The 23,429-nt window shown below is 45.0% G+C and overlaps 2 protein-coding genes across 3 annotated transcripts in view; both read right to left on the bottom strand.

The window, feature by feature from the left end:
- Window positions 1-3,538: 3,538 nt before the first annotated feature.
- Window positions 3,539-5,510, bottom strand: POU4F1 (POU class 4 homeobox 1). Its single transcript, XM_039473230.2, has 2 exons — window positions 5,368-5,510; window positions 3,539-4,717 (listed from the first exon to the last, which is right to left on the bottom strand). The coding sequence occupies exons 1-2, from the start codon at window positions 5,488-5,490 to the stop codon at window positions 3,578-3,580; spliced, it is 1,263 nt and encodes a 420-aa protein (XP_039329164.1). The 5' UTR covers window positions 5,491-5,510; the 3' UTR covers window positions 3,539-3,577.
- Window positions 5,511-16,019: 10,509 nt separating this feature from the next.
- The window catches only part of OBI1 (ORC ubiquitin ligase 1), a 44,339-nt gene continuing 36,929 nt past the window's right edge, over window positions 16,020-23,429 (bottom strand). For both annotated transcript variants that reach the window (XM_074387565.1, XM_003931021.4), the window contains one exon: window positions 16,020-18,812. In XM_074387565.1, coding sequence (XP_074243666.1) covers window positions 17,273-18,812 — 1,540 coding nt within the window. In that variant the 3' untranslated portion in view covers window positions 16,020-17,272. The remainder of the gene's footprint in view (window positions 18,813-23,429) is intronic.

The following is a 23,429-nucleotide window of genomic DNA, read 5'->3' as shown; positions in this document are numbered from 1 at the left end:
TACTTTGGCCTCTTCAGGAGGTCATTTTTTGTTAGTTTTTGGGGTTTTTTGTTTTTTGGTTTTTTCCCCCATGGATCGACAGTTGAAGGTGCCTTAGAATAATAGTCTTATTACTTCTTCAGGCGATATATACATCCACTCACCAGAAAGCAAAGCGTTGTTTTGCACAGTTTCCTACTACATAAAATAGGAAACTTATTTTCATGATCTGTTTTATTAGCATAATGGTCTCATTTTTACTTGGTAAAGGTTTTACTTAATTTAAAGCAAATCCTTGAATTTTTAATACCGACAATGATCGTTTTGTTATATAATACTCATGTATTTGTCTGCAACATTTCTGCTTGAGGCAGGCTTAAAAAACAAAAACAAACAACCTTTGTAAATCTTTTGATTTGTTCAGTCCTCGTTTTCCAACAATGAAATCCAGTCATACTTTTCTATAAAATAACTGATTTTTTAACAAATGCATTTTATTTAAAACTGATTATATTTCAAGTCAATAACAACAAAAACAAATCAACTTTTTATGGAAGAGTTCTATTTTTAAAAATACCTCTACTGCTTTTTTTTTAAAAAAAAAAAACATTAACAACTTTAAAATCACAGCTTTTAAAGTGTACTACTCTTTTGAACATGAAGTGTTTTGCTTCACAGATTTGCCGGTGAAATTAAAAAGATTTGGCTAAAATAAGAGGACTTCAGGTAATACACTCCCAGCTCTTAAGAAACTTTGTACATTTGGCATCTGATCTAGTCTCAAGTCACCAAGAAATAGAGACTGGTCACTCTGGAGCAGTAGGTGGCACACTGGATGTTCTAAAAGAACAGAAGCACTTGACAAGGTATCCAGACAATCAGTGAATGTTTTTAAAATGTATTAACCTCCGAAGAAAAGCCATTTAGTTAACATGTTTCTAGGTGTTTTTTGGCTAGAATATCACATCTAAACCTCCGAGTGCCTCTGTCCCTGGGCCTAAATTTAAATATTTTGGGGGTGCCTGGTTATTTGTTTTCACCACTCTGGATCAAGTGCTGTGGTTTAAGAGTTTCTGCAGTTAAAAAAAAAATTATAAACACAGGCAACTAATATATAACTCATTTTATTCAGCGCATCACTTTTCACGAGTTATCTGAAAGTGAATTCTGAATCAGCAAAAAAATACATCATTCTCAATCTTTCCCCTCTTTTCATTCCCCGTCAACACCCTCCCCTCCCCCATTTGTGTTTTCTTTTTTGTTTGGTTGGTTGGGGTTTTTTGGCTATATTGTCTCATTTGTTGAAAGGCTATACCAGGACCTGGCCCAGTATAAACACAAAAATGCACCCAAATCATAAAGTTGCTCTTCTTTCAGTTATGTTTTATTTGTAAGTGTACCGGGACACATCCCCCTGTTGTATTTTGGCGCACAGAATTGGTTCTGATAGAAGTACGGGAGGGGAAAGGTGAAAGAGAAGACATAATTAAGGAGAAAGCTTAGCAGACATACATGGACAGGTAGATCAATCTGTGAGACATTTTAGGATGAACACTGGCAGTTCGTAACCACTGTGTGAGTGTGTGCATTAAATAAAATATTTACAATAATCTTCCTTTTTTCCTTTTCCTTTGAATACAAGAATATGACAAAAATGTGTTTTCAGTGGAAACAGGCAGTAGACTGTGAAATCGCACTATCCACAAAACGGTCTACCAGAAAGCTAGCCCAGTTTAGTGCTCAGTTTCAAATGCATAGAATGTTTGCCCTGCAAACAATGATATATAACGTAATTAAATAAATAATGCCTAACCAGAGTGAGACCTAATTGTATTTCTTTCCACACCTTCCAGATCATGCATGATTTCAGTCTCGGCAGGTTTTTTTCTTTTCTCATTTGTTCTGTTTTCAGTGTTTTAGTTATGATTAAAGGATAGTAACAAACCATCTCCACAAGAGATTCAAAGAGTATCTTGTACACGAAGCAGGCATTTTACCTAACCACCTCAAGAACCTTATTTTTTAAAATCCAACAGCAGCTCGTAAGGTACCTGATTATTACTTTGAAATACTATACATGATTTTCTATTCGGGAGACTGACAGCGCAAATTAAAGTTCTTGCTACCCAACATTTATCCCCAGTAATAAATGACTCTTGAATAATAAGAACAATTAAAAGAAAACAGAGTTGTTCTGTTTTCCCCCAACATGCAGAGAGCTCTTTGAAACAAATGGAGGTGAGGGCACCTTAAATTTCTCTTCTTTTCTGGGATTAGGGTGATTTTCTCACAGCCAAGCCCTGACCCAACAGAAAGCAGGAACTTCTCAACATTTAATTATTTCATGTTCTCCAAGAGAGGAAGAAAGGGGACCTAGAAGAACAAGATGAGTCTTGTTCAGTGGAGAAAACAGGAGAAAGTATCTCTCCTAATAACTTTCACCCCATCGATCCATTTGAATCCACTGGGGGGAAAAAAGTTTAAACCGCTCTTAAAAAAAAAAAAAATGAAAAGGCAAGTTTGAAGTTCTATGCATGGGAAAAAAAAAAAACTTACTTTGAAATTGTCTAAAATTAGATCTTCGATATAAGAGAAAAAAAAAATCCAAACTCTTGTTAAAATTGTCTCATTTTCCTAGAATAAGATATTTTGAAGCCCGGGAATTCTGCTTTTTAGTTAGCCCAAAGACTATGCACCTCTCTCCAAAGACCTCCACCCCACCAGGATCAGGCCACCAGAGTATAGGCAGGGCCACGGGAAAACTTAGATTCCACCTAAGCAAACAGCCAGCCTCCCCCTGACACCCTCTTTTCAGCTGTGCTCCCACTCACTTCCCTGCGTTGGAGAACAGCCACTGGCATCTCATTGGAATGAAGGAAGCAAAGGATATGGATAGGGTGGAGGTGAGATTTAGAAGAAAAATTAAACACGCAGAGAGAACTAGCTTTGCTACCCAGAACTTCAACTTCCGGTTCGTTTGGTTTTAGTTTGACTCAGTTCGTGTGTGTAGGGTTGGGGAGGTGGTAATAATGGTGGTGCTTTTTTCTCTTTCATGGGGGGAAATGAAGCTGCACAATATGGCTCCCCGAGTTAAATTTCTAAAGCACTTTCCTTTGCTTTTGTTCTGTTTTGTTTTAGTTTGCCTTTATTTGTCTAGTTTTTGGTGGTTGGTAGATTTGTTTTTGTACATAGTTCCTTGGTCCCCAGGAGATTTAGGTAAGTGTCTCTGGTCAAAAACAGTCCATTTTCCTACCCTTCCCGCATCTCCCCCCACCCAAACCCCAGAACCATCCTGCTCCTTAAAAACCCTGCTCAGGTCTCCGCTTTCCTTCCCCCCACTCCCCACTCTCCCTAATGCTCCCCCCCTTATCCCCCACCCTCTATTCCATTCCCCACACCCAGCACCCCAGTCCTTAAGGCTGGGGGACCCCAGGGGCAGGGAAAGCAGAGAGGGAGCAGAGGAAAGAGCGAAAGGAGGGACTCCCCAAACCCAGGCAGGATAAGGGACACAAATCCGAGGGGAGGCAGGCAGAGGAAAGCCCCCAAAAAATGCCTCCTGGGCTCCCCACTCGGCTCCACCCGACACCTCCCAGCTCCCTCAGTAAGTGGCAGAGAATTTCATCCGCTTCTGCTTCTGTCTCTGGTTGCAAAACCACACCCGCACCACGTTCTTTTTGAGGTCCAGTTTCTCAGCGATGGCTGCGATCTTCTCGGAGGAGGGCCGCGGCTGCACTGCGAAGTAGGCCTCGAGGGAGCGCTTCTCCGGCGCCGCGATGGAAGTCCGCTTGCGCTTCTTCTCGCCGCCGTTGAAGAGCTCGGGCTTGTTCATTTTCTCGCGCTGCGCGCCCTCGGCCTCCTCGAGCCACGCCTGCAGGATGGGCTTGAGCGCGATCATGTTGTTGTGCGAGAGCGTGAGCGACTCGAACCTGCAGATGGTGCTCTGGCTGAGCGAGCCCACGCCCGGGATCTTGAGGTTGGCCAGCGCCGAGCCCACGTCGGCCTGCGTCACACCCAGCTTGATGCGCCGCTGCTTGAAGCGCTCCGCGAACGCCTCGAGCTCCCGCGGGTCCGTGTCCGAGTCGCAGATGGACGCCAGGCCCGCCGCGCCCACCACAGCCGCCGCCGCCGACGCCGCCGCCACCTGCCCGGCCGCCGCCGCTGCCGCCGCCGCCGCCGCCCCGTGGTGCGCAGCCGCCGCCACCAGCCCGGGGTGCGGCAGCCCGGACGGCATGTTCATGGCGGCCGCAGCCGCGGGGTGCGACAAGTGGCCCAGGCCGTGCATGTGCGGGTGCGGGTGTGCGGAGCCGCCCAGGAGCCCGCCGCCCGGGCCACCGCCGCCACCCCCCGGGCCGCCGCCGCCGCCGCCCCCGGGGCCGCCGCCGCCAGGGCCGCCGCCACCCGGGCCGCCGCCGCCCCCCGGGCCGTCGTGGGCGCCGCCGCCGCTGCCGCCCGCCGCGCCCGCGCCGCCCGCGCCGGCCATGAGCGCCAGCGACGGCGAGGAGATGTGGTCCAGCAGGTCGCCGGGCTCCAGCGCCTGGTGGTGGTGGTGGTGGTGGTGGTGGTGCGCCAGCGGCACGGTGGACGTGGACGTGCACGGCACGCTGTTCATCGTGTGGTACGTGGCGTCCGGCTTGAAAGGGTGGCTCTTGCCCTGGGACACGGCGATGTCCACGGCCGCCAGCGCCTCGGCCCGCGCCAGCAGCGTCTCGTCCAGGCTGGCGAAGAGGTTGCTCTGCAGCTGCAGGCGACACAAACCAAACCAAAAAAAACCACAAAACCAAAAGAGCGAAACAAAACAACACAAGACACACACAAGCCGGAAAAGCACAACATGCGAAGGGCAAACACAAAGCAACCAAAATAACGACGGGGTTGGGGGCGGTGGCGAGCAGGAAAGACGGACGGGGCACAGTGGCGACCAGGCAGGGGACGGAAGAGAAGGGACAGGAGAATGGAGAGGGGACAGAAGTGCGGAGGAAGGGGGACACGGGAACACATTCCGGGAACGGGTGTGGGAGACGAAAAAGGAGGGGAAAAGAAGAAGAAATGGAAATGTAACTCGCAGCTGGGGACCCGCGTCACACACCCGAACACGCACAGAGACCGCCTTTCCGAGGCGAGAAATTAGCAGAGAAAGTGGAGGGAAGTCCAGAGTCCTGGCCCCAGCGCTCCCCACTCGGATGGCGGGCGCCCGACGCGGAGGCGGAGGCCGACAGGAGCACGACCGCAAGCGCCGCCGGACAAACGTGCCTGGCCGCGGGACTGCTCTACACCCCCTGCCCGCAGTTCCCCGCGCCGGGACCCGCACGCGCCAGCCCCCGACATGCAGCGTCTCGGAGACGGGGAGGGGCGCGCTCGCGGGCCGGGGCCGCGGCGTGGGGCGCTTACCGGCGGCGTGGGCAGGCAGGCCCGCCGGATGGCCTCGGAGCTGGAGTGCAGCGACGGGTACTTGTGCTCAGGGAGGGTGGGATGCATGGCAAAGTGCGGCTGCTTGCTGTTCATGGACATCATCGTGGCGGCTTGGCATGTACATCCACAAACACTCCAAAAGTCCGCGGGAAAGTGCGCACGCCGGCTCCCCCGGCCTCCCTTCGGAGGCTGCAGCCGCGGCGGCTGGCGGCGGCCGCACCGCGGGCTGCTGCTGCTGCTGCTCCTGCTGCCGCCGGGCGCTCCCTCTGACCGCGCGGAGCGCCGCGCGCCGGCCTCGCAGTCCCGCTTCTCCGAGAGCTCTAGCCCCGCGCGCCGACGGGATGCACTCCTCTTACACCTGAGCCCCACTTCTCGCGGCCGTCCCAGGGAGCTCTCGCGAGAGCTCGCGGCCCCGCCGCGCTGACAGGCATCAGCTGTCTCCGTCTGTCTGGCGCGCGCTCTCCCTTTCGGCGGCGCCGTGCGTCTGCGCGCGCGCGCGCTCGTCCGGCCGCGACCGGCGCGTGGGAGCCGCTCTTATAGTGACCACCAGCAAGGACAGCGCAGGTGATGCACCTGTAGCTGCTCGGACATGCGCACTGCGCGCCTCACCTTTCCCACCGCGGTCTGGAAAGATCAGAAGGGCCAGCTATTGTCTAAGGGTGGGCACCTTTTAGAAGAAGAAAGAGGAGATGCGCACACGCCCCTCTGTGGTTTTTTTTTTTTTTTCTTCTTCTTCTTCCTCCTGATCGCAAGCCCTGAATATATGCGCATTACTTAGGCACTCCTCCTCTCTAGGATGCCTAACAAGCTGTTATATAATGTATACAGCTGGGCATTTGTATGCTAAATTATGCCCGCGCATTCCTCTGTATACAGTATAAATAACAACACAGAAATGCAGAAGGTGCTGTCTTTTGCTGCAAGACCCTGTTTCTTTCAAGGTTTATAAATAGGTTCCTGGAGAATAATCGCGGTGACAGACATTTGTTTGAAGCAGCCAGACGCTATTGATTTCCATATAATTTAATTTCCTCTTCATACTTTTTGTTGTTGTTGTGAATATAACTGTGTCAGGCACCGCCAGTGACAGCCACTTAGGAGCCACAAGGAGCGTGTGCTTTCTACTCGGGAAAAGCTGTTGAAATGAAATTGTGCATTTCTCTTATTGTTTGTCTCCTTCAACCGTGTACAAACCCACGTTTCAAACGAGCTCCGGGTGATCTGAGGCTTCTAGTAATCAAAAGGAAAAAACAGTTAACAGGGTGTAGTTGGGATCCTTCCTCCCCTCAGCGAATACACACACACACACACACACACACACACACACGCACACACACTCTTTATGCTGGGAACTCCAGGAAAAGGAAACTGCTTCAGAGAAAAGGGAATAAGATGTTGAAAAGAACTTTCTTTTCTCTTCCACGGTTTTGGCTTTTTGCCTCTTATCTCTTCTTGCTTATATATATTATTTTTCAATAGGAACAGATCGAGCTAACTTATAGGAAAACTCGATTCAAAAATATTAATTCAAGCCAATTTGAAAGAACGGGTACAAGCTGTGGTCCAGCTTTAAATTTTTTTTAATTATTGTGAAATTAAGATCTAAAAAGAACAAATCAATTAGCCGATCTGTTATTTGGCCCTAATGTGGCAGGCAGATCAAGAGCCTCCCAGGGGAGCCACAGTTCAGGTGCCAAAGTCCCCAGGGATGCAGCGTTTGTTCGCGGTGATAATAACCTAACGGCCCAGATGTTATCACATCTGCAGCAAGAGAGCTGGAGAGCAGCAAGGGGCTGCTTTTGGAAAGCAGAGATCAGATAAATAATCTTTCTGGTCTCTCTCACACCAAGGAGGTCTGTATTTCCACCAAAGAGGAGATCTCATTTCTATAAACCTAAATTTGCGTTCCCGTGGATTTTATCTTTCCTCTGCACAAACACATGTGTGTATAGCATACCCACTCACCTACTCAGATTCCAAGAAGAGCCCACAAGCGTCATCATGGCTTTTTCTTTCTTTCTTTTCATCTTTTCCCCACCCACTCCCTTCCTTCTAGCTCCAGAGGGAAGTGAGAAGGATGTTCACTTGCTGGTGAGAGAAGGAGCCGGCTCCATCCATTATGCGGTCCCCTGGGAACGCTAAATGCAACTTTATCTCAACAGAGAGTGGACGGTGAGCAGGACGTCGCTAGAGGGAAAGAGTGAGTCCTACAGTAGGCATCAGGGCTTAACCTAACCCTTTCTGACACCCCCGGTGGCCGTTCCCTGCACTCTCCCTTGAGGGGAAAGGAAAAACCCCCAAAGAGGGTGAGAGCCTGAAGCCTGCCCCTCCCTCCCCAAAAAAACATTGGTTTTTAGTGACCCCTGAAGGGTTCAGGGCTGGCAGAAAGGCACGCAGTACAGATTCGCGGCCGGGTGGGACCTCTAAGCGCCAGGTGAGCTCCAGAGTACCCACAAGTCACCTTCGTTCACCCTCCAACCCTGGGAGGCTTCCAATAAACCCAGCAGAGAGATGCCAGCTTAGCCTGAAATTAGGAGTTAGTCCCACCAAGATTCCCTTCCTTGTTTACCTCTTCTTCTACAACAGGAATACCCCACCTTGGGGTGTGGCCAGATCTTTGCTCAAGATATTGGGCATTTTGATGGAACCAGAAACATGAGGGCTGTGGGTACAATCCTCCTGCCTCCTCCCACCGTGGATGGGAAGCCCATCTCGGACGCATACATCTTCACTATGGCACTTAGCGTAGAGTTTTTCCACACGGGAAAAGTGCCCCACCAAACAACACATGTGTGTAGGATGGAAGAGGCCAGTTTGGGGTGGCGTGGGGCAGAGGTGGTGGCCCAGGGGTTGTTCAGCCATCCAGGGCTGGTTGGAGATTGCAGAAAGATCCCCAGGGGGTGGTCTACATTCTCCTTAAAAAGGAGAGGTGTGTTTTCCCCAGGCAGAGCTGTACACTTTGATTTCAGCCTGTTCTTTTTCAGGAGCCAATTATTTCACTCCTCCCTCATTAACTTGCTACCCTATCTTGTTCCCTCAAATGCTTGCTGAGCAGTAGTCTGGTCCAGTACAGAGCACTGGAGACAAAATGAGGTATACAGTATGAGTACCTGCCCTGCAGGAGATGACAGTGTATGTGTGGAGGGCAGCCACAGATAAAAGGCATTTATGGCACAGGTATAACAGGTGTGATGAGAGGGACTCGTACAGAAATATGGGGCGGGTGATGTTTGGACAGTGATCAAACCTCCTCCCTGTTGGTCTTCAGCCCCAGGCTAAAGAATGGGGTGTGCTGGCACATCTGCAGGCAGTTCCCTCGACCTTATCAAGCCTCTCCCTACTTTCCTCCTGGTGGGTAAAAGGAAAGGGTGGCAGGCTTGGGCTCAGCTCACCCATATGTCACTGTTTTGTTTTCCTGGTTTGGCAACTGCTGTAACTAGTTGGCCCCTGCCTGTGCTAATGATACCCACATGAGGTCTGAGTCTTGGCATAGATTCCTGGGCATTTTTTTTCCTTCTTATTTAATGACCAACACAGATTCCCCTCCTCCTCCTCATCTCATAGCTTTGCATTTTATCAAGAGAGGGATAATGAATGCACAGCTATTGATTTCCAAGGAATTTCAGCCCCCAGGGACAGGAAGTCTATCATCTGGATCAGAGACACATTTCTTTCCCTCATTAATTAATTTTCTCCTCCTCCTTTGGCAGGCCTCACTTCTCATTTCCTTTGGCAGCGCCCTTTTCCGGAGCTAAGGAACAGACCTTCCTCGGTTGGCCTGAGGACTGACGGGAGAGGTTTTGTGCGAGAATCCGCACTGTCTGGGGTGAACACTCCTCACCTTTGAGCGGTTCCGACACCCTCCCCCACTCCAGTTTAGGAGAGCGCGCCTGACAGCTGCTGTCCACCTGGGCACTGACTTCCTCCTTCCAACCGGGTGCGGAGAAAGTTAGTATATGACTCCGCGGCCACTACTCGCCCCCATTTCCTCACCTGCGGGGGTTGAACCCGAGTTGTCTGTCGGGGCTTAGGAACTCAGGATCCGCCCTGAGGGATGTCGACAGACGTGCGTGGAGACTGTGGGTATACAGGGAAGGGCTGCATCGGGCCCCTCATTCCTGCTGGAACCCGGGGTTCTGGCCCCACCTGCAGGCCCGGCCACCTCGGGTCCATGTGGCCGAAGCCTGAGCTAGGTTCCTCGCAGATTCGGGGCTCCACATAGGTGTAGGCAACTGCCTACTCTGAAAGGAGGCACTTTTCACGGCGCAACTAGCGCCCTGCATGCAGAAGAAGCCCCCAAGGCCCAAGGTCGGCCGGCTTTAGAAGCCACTTAGGTTGTTTTAAGCACCGGTGAAGGGGCAGACCGTGGGGAACAGGCTCAGGGTAAGGGCTTCGGGTCTCGGAACCGGGGCTGCTCTTGGGCTGTCCTGGCGCCCTTGGCTCTGACACTGAAGGGTGGAAAGGAGAAAGGAATGGAGAAGGGACGGTGGAACTTTCCCTTCCCCTCTGGGCCACCTTCCCAGGGTCTTGCTGGAGTTGCTTTGATCCCAGTCTCTTATTGCTACTCTTGCATCTTGGTCCCGTACCTCCCGGGCGATGGTTACTGGGCTTCTCGCCGGCCTCACTGGAGGCCATCGGACTTCCTCCCGTCCCAGACAGTGACCCTGCTCTCCGAGGCCCGCGGGACCCAACCCAACGCTGAGGTTGTAGTTCCCCGGGCCAAGTTCCGGATCGCTTAGGTTCGGAGATTTCCCGGAGACCATCGTCCTCCCTTTCTACTCGGCACTGCCGAGCTCCCGCGACCTTCGCCTCCCCCGGTCCCCGAGGCCAGGGGTGGTTGGCGGCACTTGGGACCGTCGTGATCTCTGCTTCCAAAGCCCCCAGCTGGGCAGACGGCTCCAGCTGGGACTGGCAGAGAAGATTCTCAAGGAAACCGGTGGGAAATATACTGTTTCCTTTCTTCTGGTTGTTTAATTTAAATGCAACTTCCCTCAGGGACCTTTTCCTGGACGTTAACCACCCCACCCTGAGATGTCCTCGATGACCTAGCGACCCAGATGATGCGTCCCAGGAAAGTTCACTGCTGACCATTGTCACTCTTGGCGTTACATCTATAGATACAGACTTATGTATATATCTCCACCCTAATCTCTCCGTGGACATGAAACCCACCTACCTTGTGAAAGCCCTATGGGTAAAACATGACTACTACGTCTCTGTCCCAACAGGAGCTGGGCCTCCCCTGCCTGCTAGTTGCTAGAACCAGCTTCGCAGCCCAAGTGAACAATGTGTGATGTCTGAACATGGCCACGCACCCCTGTGATTTAGGTCCCAGGAGGAGAAGAGGCGTCCCTGCCCCGTCTTGGCCCTGCCCCATTCAAAGCTGATCAGAGAAGGGGCTTCCAGGTCCTGGGTTAGAACAACAAACAAACGAAAGTCCACAGCAGACACACCTGCCCATGACCCCACGCAAGGACATGGGAAGTTCTATCGCCTTCCCGCTCCACGGATAGCTGCCTGCCGGCTGCTGCCACCAAACCGCACGCAAGCTCCGGGTGGAGGGAGCTAAGTGGGCAGCAGAGCCACCCCTCCCGCCGCCCCAGCAAGCGCAGCTCAGAGGACCGGGAGGCTGGTGCGGGTCGCTCTCCGCAGGCTCCGCTGTGCCTCCAGGAGCAGGATTCCCCAAAGGGTCTGGAAGCCGCAGAGGAAACCACGGGGACGCGAGTCCAAACCCGAGAGTGCGGAGCTGGGTCCTGTCGCCCCTCTCCAACGCTCGCTGGCGCCTCCGCCAGCCACCCCTCCTTCCCTTCGCCCGCACAAATCAAAGCCCCTTGCGAGGGACTGGGAAATAGTTGCCTTGTCATGTAACACATTGCCCTGATTTATTATAAAATTTTAACGAAATCATGCATATTTTAACAGCCTTTAATCACTGCATGAAAATTTAATTCATGGACTATAGCGCGTTTAAATAAATGAAGTGTTAATTCATTAGGATTAATTAATTTGTTAAAGGATTGTGTGCAAGGTTAAGGTGGAAAGAAAACTCTTTGTTGGTTTCGCGTCTTAATCGCCAGGTTTCACAAGCAGTAATAAAATGAAAGGAAACCGCAGAGCGAGTGGGCCGTTCGGGTGGGGCTAGGGCCGGACAAGCCGGGAGCGCCCCGGAGAGCGCGGAAAACTCGGGCTGGAAGGGCGAGGGCGCGCCTGTCCTCCGGAGACTGGAGAGTGGGGGTCGGGTGGGGGCTGGAGGCGAAGGTAAGAGTGGGCACCGGAGGCGAGAATCCGAAAAGGCCGAGTTCGCTGGAATCCCGGGGAGAGAAGAGGACTCAGAGTGGAGGCTGGCGGGCCGGACCCCACCTCCCCACTCCGAACACAAAGATGACCCGGTGGGTTAGGCGAGGTCGCCCCTTCCTGCCCTCAAAAGGCCGGGTCTCGTCTTAATGGACAGATGATGGGCCAGTCCACCAACGCCTAAGCCTTCCAGCGCCCAGGGAGCCTCTGTCTCGCCAGCAGGCCGCCGGCTCAGGAGGCTGGGGCAAGCCCAAGTGCCTCAGGGCACTCCGAGAGGAGGCGGAGCAAAGCCAAACCTATAAACCCAGGCTGCAGCAATCCGGGAATCCTTTTTTCAAACAGGATCCCTGACGTTAAGGAATGGTTTCTTCAGCACCTCTTCTGAGACAGCGGCTAAATAGACGTCCCCTCCAGCACATCCCGACACGCAGGAGAGTTGTCCTCCTTCGCTCAGAACTCTTATTCACCCTTCAAGATCCAGTACAAATAACACCTCTAGGAAGACGCCAGACTTACCCACGGCTCCACGCTATCCCCAACAGGGGCGTTTTTCTACTCACAAATGTTGTAAGAATCAAAATGCATTAGAACTGCATCTCCCGCCCCCTCCCGTAAGTCTCAGTAAATGTCTAAGTCAAATTCCTTGGGAAATTTTGGGAAAAGAGTCTTTATATCCCCAAATTACAAACGTCGCATAAGGCCCACACTTCTACACACCAATAAACTAACACTAACATTTATTAGAGAGGGTCTGCTTCTTATCAAGACACAGCACTTAGAATCTATGATAATGAAATGAAAAAGACAGAGCAGACCTAAGAATCCACCTTGTTTCAGAAGTGGAGCTGTAACTGAAGGCATTCTAGACTGCCTCAGTCACATAAAACTGAAGATTGCCCTAACTTGCACTCCAGGTGGGTTCTGTAAAGAAATCTGCATCTTCACAGATGCTTCTCAGATGAGTGGGGTTCCGAGAATTAGGCAATAAATGTTCACTGTACACTCTCGCTTAAAAGGTTTTCTCTCTGCCAAGTATTATTAAAAGGATCAGGTTACATGTGCTAGACAAAAGCTGTGTTGTACAAAAGCTGTTTTGTAGGACTCCCACAAATAGGAATGAAAGACCTTATGAGGCTTTGGGAAACCTTCTAATCTAATAAAACACATCCCATAAACACATCCCACATCACATAAACAGTTAATCTGTTTGATTTTGTCTACAAACATCCTACAAAAGTACAAAAAGGGGGGAAATCTAGTGTATGTATTTCACTTTGAATCACTGAAAACCATTCATGTAGAAAAAAGAAGTTCCTGAAACATCATAGATTCAAGACCAAGTTCCTCTCTTTTTCAGTAGCTTTTTCAGACCAACATAGATGCCCAAGAGATGACTGGGAAACAAAGCAGACTTGAAATTAAGAGACTGTAAATCTTATTGTACCATTTTCTTTTTTTGTGTCAGTTGACTCCATAAAATAGGAAAAAGACTTGTCATTCCTGGATGGAATGACTTTAAAAATAAAGAAATGAATACTAAGCCTGACCCCTCCCCCCCAAAAAAACTCGATCGCATCCTGTCACATTCCTATAGCCAAAGCATTTTAGATAAGCAGACAAAAGATGTTTTTTCTAAAAACATGAACTGTCTGCTTCCTTATCATGAGTACATCTTTTTCTATCATAGCCTTAGTGAAATTAACCAAGACAGGAAGGTTAACTTAATCTAAATGTCAGAGTCAATGTGGCACACACAACTCCCATCATTGAGCTTCTGTTTAGTAGTCAGACTGAGGAACTAAATGCTACTGTAAAAAAACGAACAAACATGCTGAGCCCAAGAGGCCAAGCTGCAGTGAGCCGTGTTTGCACCACTACACTCCAGCCTAAGCAAGACCGAGACCCTGTCTCAAATGTAAAAATAAAAAATTAACAGATAATACTTCCAAAATACTACTTTGAAAATAATTGGTGGCAAATTTCAAATTTGTTCATCCTTTGGTCTATAAGTGTGAATTCTTTATTACACAAGGGAGAAGAAGAGCAGAAGCTCTAGAGCCACAGACCCAGCTCCAAGATACGGTTTTACCCATTCCGGTGGTGTGATCACTCTTCCTCGATTTGCTTTTCTGTAAACTGGGGAAACAGTATTTGGCTTGCAAGGTTTTAAGTAGGGATTAGATGAAATAGAGGTTAGCTTAGCAAGATACGTAGTTTCAGTGCAAGATAGGGATTTTTTTTTTTTTCTGCTTGGAGTGTGCATACCTAATATTTAAACATCTATGAAACCTCCTTATTTACCATGACGTCACATTATGGTAAAGTGGTAGAGTACAAATGAGAACGTGTGACTAAAATCAAATCCTACAAAGATTAAGGTCCCTTCAAATAAAGAATGGCACAGGTTTAACTAACGTATGCAATACTATTTTAGGGAGAATGGAGGGATGTTTCTGAATATAAGCAGTGGGGAAATACCTTGGTCCAACATAGATGCTCTCACCCAGGTTAGTCTTTAGTAAATCAGGTTACACACTCCAGCTATCCATGTAACAATGTCAGTGTGTATTTGGACTAAATACCTGTTGTCTTCATCCATTCATGCTGCTACAACAGAATGCTTTAGACCAGGCATCCCCAAACTTTTTATACAGGGGGCCAGTTCACTGTCCCTCAGACCGTTGGAGGGCCGTCACATACTGTGCTCCTCTCACTGACCACCAATGAAAGAAGTGCCCCTTCCTGAAGTGCGGCAGAGGGCCGGATAAATGGCCTCAGGGGGCCGCATGCAGCCCTCAGGCCCGTAGTTTGGGGACACCTGCTTTAGACTGAATGATTTTTAAACAATACAGTTTTATTTCTCACAGTTCTGAGAGGTTCAAGATCAAGGCATCAGTAGATTCTGGTGAGGTCTATCTGCTTTAAAGACAGTACCTTCTGTGTCCTCCTCCCACAGAAGCAGCAGGAAAACTACCCCACGCTTTTTTTTGAGACGGAGCCTCACTTTGTTGCCCAGGCTGGAGTGCAGTGGTACTATCTTGGCTAACCACAACTTCTGCCTCCCATATTCAAGCGATTCTCCTGCCTCAGCCTCCCCAGTAGCTGCAACTACAAGCATGCACCACCATGCCCAGTAAATTTTTTTGTATTTTCAGTAGAAATAGGGTTTCACCGTATTAGCCAGGATGGTCTCAATCTGCTGACCTCATGATCTGCCCATCTCGGCCTCCCAAAGTACTGGGATTACAGGTGTGAGTCACAGTGCATGGCCCCCAGGTCTTTTTTATAAGGACGTTAATCCCATTTAGAAAGCAAAGCTCTCATGACCTAATCACCTACCAAACGCCCCCACCTCTTAGTATTATTAGCTTCGGTGTTACAAGATATGAATTTGGAGGAACATATAGATTTATACCATAACACCACTAAATTTAACCTGTGACAGAAAAATCTTAATTTCTACATCTGAGTTTCTAATGTGTAGTCATATTATCAAAGACATTTAAAGTGCCAATGGCTCTGAACTTATCCATTAGCTTTAACATATCAGAAATATAAAATAATGAATAATTATTGGAATATATGTTTCATAAAGCAAAATTCTGCTTTAAATTAGGTCTTTCTGGCTATTACTTCTGTAAGTGAAGGGCATGATTCTCCAAATCACAAATGATTTTGTTACATATTTATGGTTTCATTGAATCCTCAGTCTATTATAAAAAGGGTCAGCAAATATTTCTGTAAAAGAGCAGATAGTAAATATTTTAGGTGTTGCAGATAATAAGTAAACAAATTAAGTTTAACTGTGTTCCAATAAGACTTTATTCAGAAGCACTGAAATGTGACTTTCATTTTCCTGTTATGCAAAAATCTATGGATTTTTAAGAATCATCTACAAATGTAAATAACATTTTTTGCTCACAGGACTTTCAAAAGAGATTTTTAAAAAGATTGAAATGCATAAAATTTAATTTTATAAAATTGGCCAGGTGTGATTCAGCACTTCCGGAGGCTGAGGCAGGAAGATCACTTGGGCTCAGGAGTTCAGGAGCAGCCTGGGCAACATAGTGAGACAGCACCTCTGCAAAAACTAAAAACTTAGCTTGACATGGCGGTGCATGCCTGTAGTCCCAGATCTTTGGCAGAGTAAGTGGGAAATTCCCATAATTGCACCACTGCACTTCAGCCTGAGAAACAGCTGCAGGCCAGATTTGGTCCATGGACCATAGGTTTGTCAACATCTGCATTATAACATCAATTTAAAAATGGTAGTTTTTCCTAGTCTTTGCAGGGTAATTCAAGATATGAGACAAAGAATCATCATCAACATCAAGGAATACAGTGCTTATGACATCCTTTATTCAATTCACATAGAAAAGCATGCAGTATTAATGTAAAACAGTATAATATTAATGTAAAACGTTCAGTGCACATTAAACAGCATACAAACCCATTTTTAAAGGCCTATATAGGCATACCAAATATGTTTAGAACAATACACTTTTTCAGAGCCTAAATTAAAAATTGTGCTTACCTCTTACCTATTCTCATCCCAACACTCTTCACAGAAAAAAGTTTTGTCATACATAAAAGATATTCTATTAGCCAAACTGAAACCTCTTTTTCTTAAGTATGGAAAACATAGCACAAATGCTACCATGCATACAGCTTCCACAAGGAACAGTAACATGCAAACAAGAAACATATTACTCAAAAGAAAACTCCCCTGGAATGCAAGTGGATCAAGAACTTGGTGATGAGCTCTTTCAAACCCGTACATCTGGAGCAATGAAGCTATGTTTTACGTTCCTGTAAACGAAGTACTTCATGCCTTCTTTCCAAAGTATGCTCAATTTCTGATTTTACACACACACACACACACACACACACACACGAGAAAACATAAGCTAACATAAAACAAATGTTTTCATATAGAAAATGTATTCTTTCATACTAGCAGAACATTTTCACAAACTGAACAAAACACAATGCTAAAAAATGCAAACATATACATAAAACCTAAAGAAAGTAAATCGATAGCAGACTCATGTTAGAGTGCTATTTCTCTGCCATGGCCCTGCAGAAAAAATAGGCCATCACTAAACATAAATAAAAAGGGACAGGTAAAATGATTTCCACCCTAGGAAACGTTTTAAAGAAACTCAAGTTTCTTACTGAGCAGTGTATAGACAACACTAAAAGTTTTATTTAAGAAATCTAAGTTTTGAAGACAAATGGGGTTTACTGACAGGCCACTGTATCAAACAGTTAAATAACATTTTTTAAAAAACATTTTTTAAATGTACACCCAACCGAGATACAAATTAAATTCAGAAAAAAAAAAAAAAAAAACACCTCAAAACACAAAAAACAACCACCTTTCTAACTTCCCTGGTCACAAAGATCCCCAAATAAAAATGAAAAGACCAAAGTCTCTTCAAAATGAAAATCATTCTGCGTACAGGTTAATCCACCTGACTTGATACTTGACTAAAGATTATTAATTCAAATTTGTATAGAACTTTTATGAGGATAAAAAGTAACAACTTTTCTCTCAGGACAGAACTACAAATGACACCTTTCTAATGAGTCAACTTTTAGTTGCTTTTGATGGGCTGGCATTGGAAAGGCTGCTCTGGATTTTTCTTTTTGTTGATTGATTCACATTTTTATTCCTCTTTTCAGGCACAAAGGAAGTAGACCAAGGAGACTGAAGGTGGTTATGAAGACTGTGCATCTCTGAGGACATCTTAAACAAAGATGACCCAAACCTTTGATCTTCAAATAATCGATGTGAACTGCTTAACAAAATGCCTTGGGAAAACTCTGTCTGAAACAAACAGCTTGGGGGTTTTAGTTCATTAGTTCCTGGACTAGAACTAGAATGGAGTGAAAAATCGTCATTCATTTCTTGGTCAGATGGAGAAAGGAGAAAAAAAGAAGTGGGTTTCCATTCATTTCCATTTTCTAACTGATCATTAGTTAGAGAACCTTTGGAAAGGTTTAGCTTAGTTTTTTCTTCCAACTTATCGGGTTCCTCAAGAAATTCACTGCCTTGAGATGACTTTGATAACCCATCCAAATCCAGTGACTTAAAACCATTATTGCAAGGGCTCTTGCTATTGTCTGACTCTGACATCATTGAATCCAACTCTGAGATTTTGTCAAGGTAAGCAGCATCCATCGATGCTTCACTGGATGTTCTTGTTCGGTTCATTTCAAAAGAGCGAATAGAATTCAACCTCTTGGATACACATGACCCTGATTTCTCACTCAATTTTGAAGATATTTCTCCAACAGAATTTGCTATCGTGTTCCCCTCTGAACTTTCAAAATCTAAGCTTTGAGCAAAGCTTGTAGAACAACAGTCCCAAAATCCTGTCTTTGGGGAAGTAAAACATTCTAATTTCTTTTCATTTTCACTTCTACTTATATCACCTTCTGAAGAATCTTTATTAGAAACACTGGAAGAATCACAAAAGTCATCAAATACCAATTTTCTCAGATGGTTTGAGTGCTTTTTGGAACCTCCTACTTGGACCACAGAGCTCTCTCTACTTTCTGGAGTACTGAGCTGAAGGCAACTAAGGGACAAGGGAGTACAAGGAGCTGGAAGATCATAAAGTTCTTCACCTTTGTAGGGTACACAATCACTTGGTTTATTCCCCCATTCTCTTTCCAAATAAGTATCCATACTTGTATCTGTCACATCTAACATTATTTCTACGTGTTTTTGGTATAGGTCTTTGTTCTTAGAACAGTTAAGTTCTGCTTTGCTGGTACTTTCCTGCCTCGCAGAACTGGTGTCACAGAGTCTGCTGCTGGAAGGCTTTGCTAGGTGAGAACTGGAGGTGGATGAGCCAGGCTGCTTTCTGGCACTATCGCCTTGATTCTTTGATGCCACATCCTCCTCACTGCCTTTGCTCCCCTTGCCATCTGCAGAAAGTGCTCTCTGGCAAATGGAATTCATAGCATCCTTCTCTTCACTTGAATTTTTTAGCTGTGCAACTTGAGATTCTAGTTCCTCTATATACTTATCACTTCGTTCCAGGGCTTTCTTGAGGCGACTGGTTTCACGCTCATACTGTTCTACTTTGGACTGAAGAGCAGCAACTGCAAACCTTCCAAATCTACCAAGAATGAAAAGATAGTTAATTCTATAAGTCAAGCTTTTTTTTTTCTTTTCAAGGTTTGAGAGTGTAAACTGTCCCAGGCTATTCTAATTTCACATAACAGTGACATTTCAGACCACTCAATGAACAGGGCAAATGCCACATGTGTATTTTCAAAAAAAGGTTTTCCCACTTACATAATAATAAACATATGACAATAACAGCAAAACCTAATGGGATATTTTTGTGGTTGAATCAGACTAGTGGTAGCAGAGAGACAGAAACACACTGATGATTTCCCCTCAAAGAGCTGGCTTTATGAATTCAGCTCATATATACATGAAGAGTTATCCCCTAAAACAATGGCAAAGATTTATGATAACATTTGAACAGTGGTCTACATCTTGAAATATTTACATTCAATCATTTTCCTATCATACAGCAGTGTTTTACAATACATTTCTTATACAATGTCACCTTGTCAAACATAAAATGCCAATTTGAAATTCAGAAATCTTAGCAGTCCCAGGAGGGGTGGTTTTAAATACTTATTTGGGCCCTTTCAATTATAGCCACCCTTGATCTGAAGCTTTTCTGTGGCCTTTCAGAGCACTGGCCTTTAATTCATGTCAGCACTACTTATTTTTGGCATTTTACAACTGTGTGGGACATCAATCTCATTTCTTTCAACTTTGAAATACGAAGTCAGTGCTTGTGATTTTCACTATACTAGGCGAAAAAAAAGTTGTACATTTTCTGAAAGAGAACATATTGGAGAGTGAACTGAAAAAGAATTCCTTTATTCATAAAAAACGACTCCTTTTACCTGGGATTACCTTGCTTTTATTTCCATCAAGAATGAGTGCTGGGTTAAGCTCAGGAAACAATTTTTGAGTACCTAGTGTAAGTTAGGTGGTACTTTGGGGGCTGGAAACACAAAGATAAAAAGACTGTCCAGCTCCAAGGGATGTAAAACATCTACCTTAAATTCAATCACATCACTAAAAAAATTCGATCTTTCAGGAAACTTCTTATGAGCCAATAAACAACATAAGCCTTGTTATAATCCCATGAAAAATACCTTATCTCCTTCAAAATTATTTTCAAAAGCCTATTCTTACATCTTTTAGATGATTTATGTATTGTCCCATTTCTAAGAATTAAGGAAGAGAATGTCTGTTTGGAGGAAGATATGAGTAGATGATTTTTAAAATTATTTTTATCTTTGGGTTTATCTTTTTCTTCCTTTTTTCCCCCTAATTTAAAAAATAATTATAATTAAGAACAAAATTTAGTATTAAAAAAATAAAAACTACCAAAAAATCAGAAGCCAATAGCAATTGCCCCTTAGAATCAACCACGTTTTAGACTCCCACTTAATGCCCATCACCTCCCAAACCACTAGCCTAATTCACTACCCATCCCGACCCCTACATAATCCTTTCACTCTTGTCACTGAAGTAAAAAGCAGAGGCAAAGGCAAATATAGAATCATAAAATCTCAAGATTAGAAAGGGATTTAAAAGACATGATTGCTGAATATTGATCTACTCACTGCAATTAACTGAACCCCTAGAGAGAGCATACTCCCTTCAACTTCTAAAAAACAAAGCAAAAACCACAGGTGTAACAAAAACAAAAGCAACTATAATAACAAGCCTCCCATTTTAAAGAAAAAGTTTACTCTGTATTTGGTTAAATGCGGCGTCCCCAAACTTTTTACACAGGGGGCCAGTTCACTGTCCCTCAGACCGTTGGAGGGCCGCCACATACTGTGCTCCTCTCACTGACCACCAATGAAAGAGGTGCCCCTTCCTGAAGTGCGGCGGGGGCGAGGGGGGGTGCCGGATAAATGGCCTCAGGGGGCCGCCGGACTGTAGTTTGGGGACACCTGGGTTAAATGAATGATGGGAGTTTTTCTTCTTTGTTAAAAATGTTTTGGCTTATAAATGTAGTACTTCACAGAGTTGTAGTTCCTTAAGAGAATTTTTCAAAAGTGGACAGACCTTTCAGTACACTAAGTAAAAATGTTTGTGAGTTCTTGATTGTAACTACTCTGTCATAATCAAATAACCCACATGTTTTTAAATGAAAAAGTGTGTAGCATGTTTATTTAATGCAAATAAGCAATAGTGACAGCCTTACATTTGCTTACCAAGATAATTTTTTCAAGCAAAACTTTTATAATAAAGGTATCTCCTCAGATAAAAACAAATCAATTGACTTAAAATCAAATAATGCTACTAAATAGTTAAGTCAGTTACTACCAAAGGACATCTTTGGGAACTCAGAGGCCTATACACAGAAAAACTAATAAAAAATAAAGAATGCTTCCCAAAATATTAGCAGCTCCTTGTTCCAGGGCTTTAGCTTGGAATTTCAAATACAGTATCATCTTAAGACACTGTATTTGCTTCTATATTGTTTTATTAGAAATCGTATTTTTAAAAGATGTAAAATATGGTTTGAAGTCAGTGAGAGCCATAAACATAATGTTTGTGTTATTTCAGAGAGAAATAACAAAGGCCAGCAGCAGATCACATATGAGAGGAACAAGCAAGGAACAACCAAGGAACACTGACAGAGTTAGGCTGTTTTCTAAAAGCCACTGCCCCCAATTTCCCTAAGTTTCATTTCAATACTCTGCAAATCTATAATACTTTCAGTGATCAGACCCTTCTCCCAGGGTAATAAGGGACCTGTGTTGGTGGGCAGACTGACAGAAATGTATACTAAAAGCTATGCAACTAATCAATTAATCTATTCATATAATTTATTTGCTTTCTTTCTCCCACGTTAGAATAGAAGCTCAAGGAAAGCAGGGAGTCTGATTGTCTTATATTTACTGCTAGATTCCTAGAACAATTGATGGTATACAGCACTTGTCTGCTGTGTATTTCCCGAATAAAAGTCATTCTCTTACTTTAAGATGTATTAGTGCCTTACATTAAGACAGGGTTAACAGTGCAGGATAAGCTAAAGATCCTTGGCCTTTTACATGTTAAGTATTACGACAGTCACTGTATTACTAAACTAAACATGTTTGGTTTACTGCATTTGACTGGTTCTTTTTTTCACTGACACCCAGGAAAGCAACAGAGACTGACATATATACAGTATAGCTTTTTTGCTACAGGCTTGGCATTCTATACTGCTCCACCCAAAAAAAACTTCACCTTAGTAAGACTGCAAATAGATGAAACTTCTGACATAGGTATCAGGCGATTTTCAGTTTATCCAAGATAACTATATTAAAATTGGCAAAGGGCAATTTACCTTATTATACAGAAATAACAATTAGGGATAAGTATCTGATGCTATACTTCCATAGAAGACAAGGAGGGTAAGAGCTTATTTATCTTTGGGTTTTAATACTTTCATATTCATACTAATTCCAGAAATTTCGAGTATATAATAGTAAATGAAGTGATGCCAAGGCAAGCCGGAGGGATTTCTAATATCATTTACCATACTTCCTTTTCCTGAGCAAATTTCAAAATGGAGTATTTTTTATAAATATTCCATTAGAGACCAAAAGGCTTTGATTTTCAAAGTAGCAGTGATGGCCAAGGGCTTCATTATGCCAGAGAAAACACTAGAGCAGTTTGGGAGCTACAACTGATATCGGAAGTGTATTCTGCCAGAATCTAACAGAAGCTTAAAGGATTTTTTTTTCAGCTTGCAGTATTAACTGATACATACATTCTGGATGAGAGAAAAGGATGAGAGTTCTCCTTGTTCAAATAGCTAAAGGAGATAACATCATTTCTGTCCCTAGAAGAGAAATGGAAGTCCTATTGGTATGACCTTTGAGGTAATATAACCAAAGAGCATCTCTAACAACAGAAAGTTCTTAAGACCGTATTTTCTCATAGTCTATCACACAGAAAAACAGGATGTGTTTGAAGGGGGTTTAAAGAAAACAAATATGGTAAAAGAATACCACATCTGAGTACTAAAAAACTAGTAAGTGCTAGTGCTACGCTACTATTAACTAGTTATGAACCTTGAGAAACTCACTTTGCCTTTCTGGTTCTCAATGGCAATTCCAACAAAATGGGTCTATGTAGCAAGCCCAGTGGGTAGCCAAGACTCCCAAAATTCAGAAATGCCTTCTTGAGGAACAAGGGGGCCACTGGTGAAGTCAGTCCAGTTGCCTCCTCTTCATACTTTGACTTTATATCTTTTCCTTATTTGGTAGCTGACGTAATAACGTAACAAAGTGAAAGCAATCTTTGGACCTGGACCAGCTTTTGTGGTCTGGCCTATCTGACAGGTTTTCAGTATTGATATCCTTGCTTTATATAGTTTGAATATGCACACATTTCAGTTACCATGGTTTAGTTAGTAACACCAGTCACCCAGTAACATGGTTCAAATTTCAGTTACTACACCATATTAATGAGTAACTGCATAAAGTAAAACCTTCACTTCTAGCTTTTCAGTTCACAAAACACTATATAAACAATAGACGTGCTTCATGATCAGGGACCCATCAAGTCACTTCTTTCAAGGTCAGTGATTAGTCACTGCATCTATCTGTTTTACAGTTAACACAAAGATAGCCAAGTATGCAGTTGGGCTGCCTAGTAAAAAACCCAGGTGACGTTTCACAAAACAGATAATAAAAAGAAC

Source organism: Saimiri boliviensis, chromosome 16 (assembly GCF_048565385.1).
Source record: "Saimiri boliviensis isolate mSaiBol1 chromosome 16, mSaiBol1.pri, whole genome shotgun sequence".
NCBI classification, from domain to species: domain Eukaryota; kingdom Metazoa; phylum Chordata; class Mammalia; order Primates; family Cebidae; genus Saimiri; species Saimiri boliviensis.
Note: the sequence above shows the minus strand (reverse complement) of the source record. Positions and strands in the feature narration are given on the sequence as shown.

What these genes read in the sequence shown, in the direction of transcription:
- POU4F1 (XM_039473230.2), bottom strand. Translation starts at nt 5,490, where the DNA reads ATGATGTCCATGAACAGCAAGCAGCCGCACTTTGCCATGCATCCCACC. An exon ending in CCTGCCTGCCCACGCCGCCG is followed by an intron (nt 4,718 to 5,367) that starts GTAAGCGCCCCA and finishes TGTCGCCTGCAG; the next exon opens with CTGCAGAGCAACCTCTTCGC.